Below are 5,356 nucleotides of genomic sequence, written 5' to 3' on the forward strand. Positions count from 1 at the left end.
ATTTTATAGGCAGGAATAACAATGATTATTGACACCAAGGATACATACAATACTGTCTTCAAAATGCTGTTCTGCGTTGTAGTCGCAAGATGACTTTTTCTAAACAGCAAAGTGCTAATGTCCATGCATAGGAAGTATAAAACCATACGTGCAGCAACACTCAACCTCGAAAAGCTCGATATTTTAAATTACAATTTTATCATCAACAACGCGTGTGTGTGTGTGTGTGTGTGTGTGTGTGTGTGTGTGTGTGTGTGTGTGTGTGTGTGTGTGTGTGTGTGTGTGTGTGTGTGTGTGTGTGTGTGTGTGTGTACTAGAATGGCACCTTGTACTAGACTACTCGCGCTATTGTTACTCAGCAGCGTCCGTCGCAATTCAAGTTAACGTTTACTGCGCTCCATTCTTCACGACACCCATAATCGTACTCAGACTCGATTTGATGTGCGACAGATACTCATCAGCCTCAACACAGCAACATATAACGTTGAGCTTGCCAGACTTTGGACCGATCTCATAAGAGACCTCCCACGACGAACCGTTTTCAACATTAGTATATGGAAAATAGGCAAATTCAACGTCTGAATACATTGGGTACATAGTAAAGTCTATCCTATTTGCCTTCCAGTACAATTTGCTTTCAAACAATGGTATTTTCTCGCCAAGCTCTTCAGCTAGATACTCCAGAGCTAGAAAATGGTAATAATGCATTTTTCCTATCAAAAGTACATTAGAACAACTTATTCGCATTGTATATGCCAATGATATACGCTGTACCTTGCATTGCATCAAATATCCTCATTTGGTTAGTATGAGAGGCCGCAGTCAGCAAGTCAAACAAACGCCCTTTCTCACTGACCCTTTCATTAGCCACTGCAGCGTTGACGAAAGCTGCAGACTCTTGAGTGACTATCAGTGACTCTGCAGACTGACCGTCTTTGTAGAATGCAGTACTTGCAACGTCAGTAGCAACTGGAAAGCGCATGCGCATTGTATAAAAAGCAAGCTAGAGATACATTAATTATTATTGTAAGTAAACAATTAAAACATTTGTTATAAATATATTACCTGAGCTGTTAGTTTTACAATAAAGTCCGGACTCAGTTTCCTCTTTTTAATGAGAGCATAGTCAAAGTCGTCACAGATCACTTGTTGAAATGGCATGTCACTCCTGAGCAAGACAAACTTCATTTTTGCCTCGTTCACTTTAGACACAAGATTAGAATCAAGATTGAAGTCAAGGCGAGAAATGCTACTCCGGGTAAAATCACGTGACTCATCCTTGAGAAGTGTCGTTTGCAACATATGTGTAATAATTTCGCCACCAAAGCGAAAGAATACTTTTCCGTCTCCACCGTAGTCCGTCGATGTTATTCCTATGTATCCAAACTTTCCAACAACTGCGTGGACGCTTTTCCCAAACCACCTAAATATATATTCATTAAATACATGAAGCATTTATATAATAGCTGCATAAATGAGAGTAACTCTAAATCACCAACTACTGTATATACGACAGCGGTTGCTATAGAATATAGGAATGACACAGGTCATTCAGCATCCTGCCAATACAATTTGAAAATTGCTTTTTAAGTTACAGTTACATCGATGTCCAATTTCAACACTGCAGGACACCGCATGTAAGTCTGTTTGTTCAAAAAAGGGAAAGTCTACATGCAAATTGCACCCTGAATTTATCATCAAGTTATATATTTAAGTCTTTTTCGTTAGTTCTTGATGTTGCTTGCTGTCGTTGTTCTGTTCCAACTTCTCTAGACAAATCAAAATCGGATAAAATACAAAGCTGAAATTTAATACCTAGGCTGAATTCTATGACACGGCGTGCATTGCAAAATTTGGTGTTTGTAGAGAATTTTATTTCGGAAAAAATTGAAAACCACAAAAATGGCATCTCGTAAGATTGTTGTTGTTAGGTCAAGTTTCAAATTGCGTAATTCAAAAACTGGATAGAACACAGCTGAAATGTTATACACGAGTTTAATTTTACAACATCGCGTGCAGTGCCAATTTTGGCTACTGGAGCACGTTGTTTACCTGTAATTAATTAAAAACCACAAAATTGGCATCGCGTAATACTTTGCGTTAGCTTTCTAGGAGAAAGAACAATAATTGAAACATTTATGAAGCTTCTCAAAGCATCAATGTCGGTGTCGTAACTAGGCGTGGGCGTACCCCGAGCCTGGCGGGTGAACTTGTTGGCGTGACATTCTAAGTTCCATATGCATTCACCCGTATAGAGGCAACTAATAACAAAACTGTAATTAGTGCGCCATAAACGTAACCGTTGTCGCTAGAATAACACACACTAGAGAAACGGCTCGGTAGTAACATATGGGCCTGTGCTTTTGTAGGTGCCCGGTGCCCAAGCGCATGGGAGTCAAGAACGGCAGTATCCGGGAGAAGGGTCTTCTGGTCTTGTCTATATGACGTAGATACCCGAAGTCATTAAGAAATACGTATTGTATAGCAATTGACTGTCTAGGAAGTGAGCGTTAGGAACTGGAGCCCTCCTATCGAATTTATATTTGCTGCTTATCATATTGGGCCCACCCTGCATGTCAATAATTATTGGAGCTACTCGTTTTCTGCACTTTTAGATTGTTTCACGATAAACCATATACATTGTATAGATAGTGCCCATGCATAGGTTGCTGATTAGTGGATTAAGTTATACTGATATATACAAGCCCTACATCGTTGCCCCAGAAATTAATTCAATGTTGTATACACATGTAAGAAGAAGGTTCTTCGTGTGTATATAACCAGATGTTCCATTGAGCGAAGGGTCATCTCATTGAGCTAGGACACATGCATGCAGCGACAGTAGGGCTTGTGTGGTACTAGTATAGTAGAATATTTGGCTGCAACCTATATACTGTGCAAAAGCACCACAGTCATCCCTCTGCTGTCGCTTTGCATCCCTCTATCCTCCGTTTCAAATTAAGAGAATTTTCATTTTACTTGTTGCAGTAGATTTAATTAATTCGTCATGTACAGTACCTGTTGCCTCCATCGCCAAATTGAAGTGCTTCCATAATCTCTTTCTTTGTATGAGCTTCGTTATCATCCAAGCTCAAAACAAAGATTGCGCTTTCAATTAAATTTAACGATTTTGGGTTTCTTGCTCTCAGCATTTCCATAGATTTGGCACAGTCGTCTCGTTCTGTAGTCGTCAGTATTGCAACCGGAATGTCAGCAGGAGAATTTGTCTCATCGACTATATTCTTTAGCTGTTGGTGTATCTGACGGGTGGATGCTAAGCGACCTATCACACCATAAAAAGGAAAACTATACATAATACACTTGTCATCAATAAAGAGAATTAATGTTTGCTTACCATCTTTATCAATGACATCCGCCGTATAAATGTGACCGTTACGCATCACTACTATATGTTTGCTGTTCTCGTATTTTCTCACTTCGTCCTTTCCGACTTTCGGAATTTGGCAAGAATTAAGCAGAAGTGAATAATTGTTCATGCTCAAAGGTAGACCTCTTTTTCCTTCATACATTACCGGCTTGGGGCTAAAAAATTATAATTTAATTATTAATTAAAATTTATTTATTTATTTATTTGTTTCTATGTAAAATTTACTATATTTATCTTATTTTATTTAAAATAAAGTATATTCGTAATACCAATATTTTATGAAGGCATGTAAAAATTATCAGCAGTCGTTTCACTAATAATAATTTTAGAAAAATTAAATGACATATCAGCAGATGTATTTGAGTATTTTCTATGTATTTGCGGAACACTGTGGAAGATTAAATCAATGATACCACTAATATTATAGTGATCGTGGACGACTATCTTAATTTATACGAGTGTATTTCCTATCAAAGAATGCGTTCTTCTGACTATCAATAATACGTACGACGGTCCCTTTGGCGTAGTTGGCGTAAACCTTGCTTAATTAAGTCACGAGACAGTATACGTTAGCGTCCAAAATAATTTGTGTTGCATATACGGCTGGATATATTTTCGCTAAAACTGATAAACAAGATACGGTGTTTATAGGAAAGAAAGTTTCTACAAATGTAAGCCTAATCAAGTCTAGTCCATTGATTGATAATGGTGAGTACAATTTTGAAATCATGAATTGCTTATTTGAGATACCCAGCAATAGTCCAGGCACGCCCGTCTGCATGTATACTGCTTGTATTTATAGTAATTCGTTGTGTATACGTAAATTGTGTTTCCTTTGACTATACCTGTTCTGTAATTGATGTAAAACCTTCTCCAAGTGCGGTTTAATCTCCCATAATTCGGGGTGTAGTTTGTTTGCTCTACGTGTGTTTTCAAATCGTAGAATTGTTCGTACCAGACTTGCTGCTGTGGAGATCTAGCGCATAGAACATCAAGAGTGTAATCGACTGTGACAAAACAATCGTTACATACAGTGCTTACTTGTTGGTCTTTTTGGAAGCCACTGAGTGGGGTATATTCTGCTGCAACCGACCCATTTTGAGGAAGAGGGTCCCTGTTTTCCAAAATTCGCCCTCTTATACAATAGTCTAAAATAACAAAAGCAATTGCAAATTCTGCGATGCTCTACCCTTGTAGAATGCAGCTGAACTACTGTCTGCGAATAAAATGTTAGCATTTATCATATACCGATATTACTATTGAATACATTATGCGGACTTTCCCAAGTCATTCATTTCTGCATGTCTATCGAACATTCACATCCTGCAGGAGCAACACACTTGCGTGTTTCGTGTGTGTGTGTGTGTGTGTGTGTGTGTGTGTGTGTGTGTGTGTGTGTGTGCGTGCGTGTGTGTGTGTGTGTGTGTGTGTGTGTGTGTGTGTGTGTGTGTTTGTGTGTGTGTGTTTGTGTGTGTGTGTGTGTGTGTGTGTGTGTGTGTGTGTGTGTGTGTGTGTGTGTGTGTGTGTGTGTGTCCAACAAAGGCGAGTTGCAGCGCCCCCGCGCAAGCCGAATCCATGAACATTGACTTTCAGATTGTCGCCGTCTTCCAGACTTCTCTGTAAATACGCCATTTCCTGCCGATCGACCTCTCCTCCACTCATGCGCAAATTTCTCTGAAACTAAGGATCGTATTTCCACCGAATTTGAATTGTCCATTCCCGACATCGGATGGTACGCACAAAGCGTGTCATTCATTGCCGGCGACGTTGTAAAAGATAAGATATTTCTTAGAATATTTGGGTCGTTAGACATATGGCTATGCATCGCATGCCCGTGTATACGCACGTCAAATAGCTGCCACGTTTGATACACCTGTTTACCGCCACGGCAACGTCTTCGAAGTGACGACGTCCAACGGGATTGTCGAAATGCAAGACGTGACTTCGGACATTTACGGCAAATGGATT

At 39.4% G+C, this 5,356-nt stretch overlaps 1 protein-coding gene across 1 annotated transcript; it reads right to left on the bottom strand.

The window, feature by feature from the left end:
• Positions 1–316: 316 nt before the first annotated feature.
• On the bottom strand, positions 317–3,514 carry LOC134176257 (carnitine O-palmitoyltransferase 2, mitochondrial-like). The gene is made up of 5 exons (XM_062642935.1): positions 3,356–3,514; positions 3,019–3,283; positions 1,066–1,423; positions 775–1,003; positions 317–713 (listed from the first exon to the last, which is right to left on the bottom strand). Exons 1-5 carry the CDS (start codon positions 3,495–3,497, stop codon positions 388–390), a joined length of 1,320 nt encoding a protein of 439 aa, XP_062498919.1. The 5' UTR covers positions 3,498–3,514; the 3' UTR covers positions 317–387.
• Positions 3,515–5,356: the final 1,842 nt, after the last annotated feature.

Source organism: Corticium candelabrum, chromosome 2, assembly GCF_963422355.1.
Source record: "Corticium candelabrum chromosome 2, ooCorCand1.1, whole genome shotgun sequence".
In the NCBI taxonomy this organism is placed as follows: Eukaryota; Metazoa; Porifera; class Homoscleromorpha; order Homosclerophorida; family Plakinidae; genus Corticium; species Corticium candelabrum.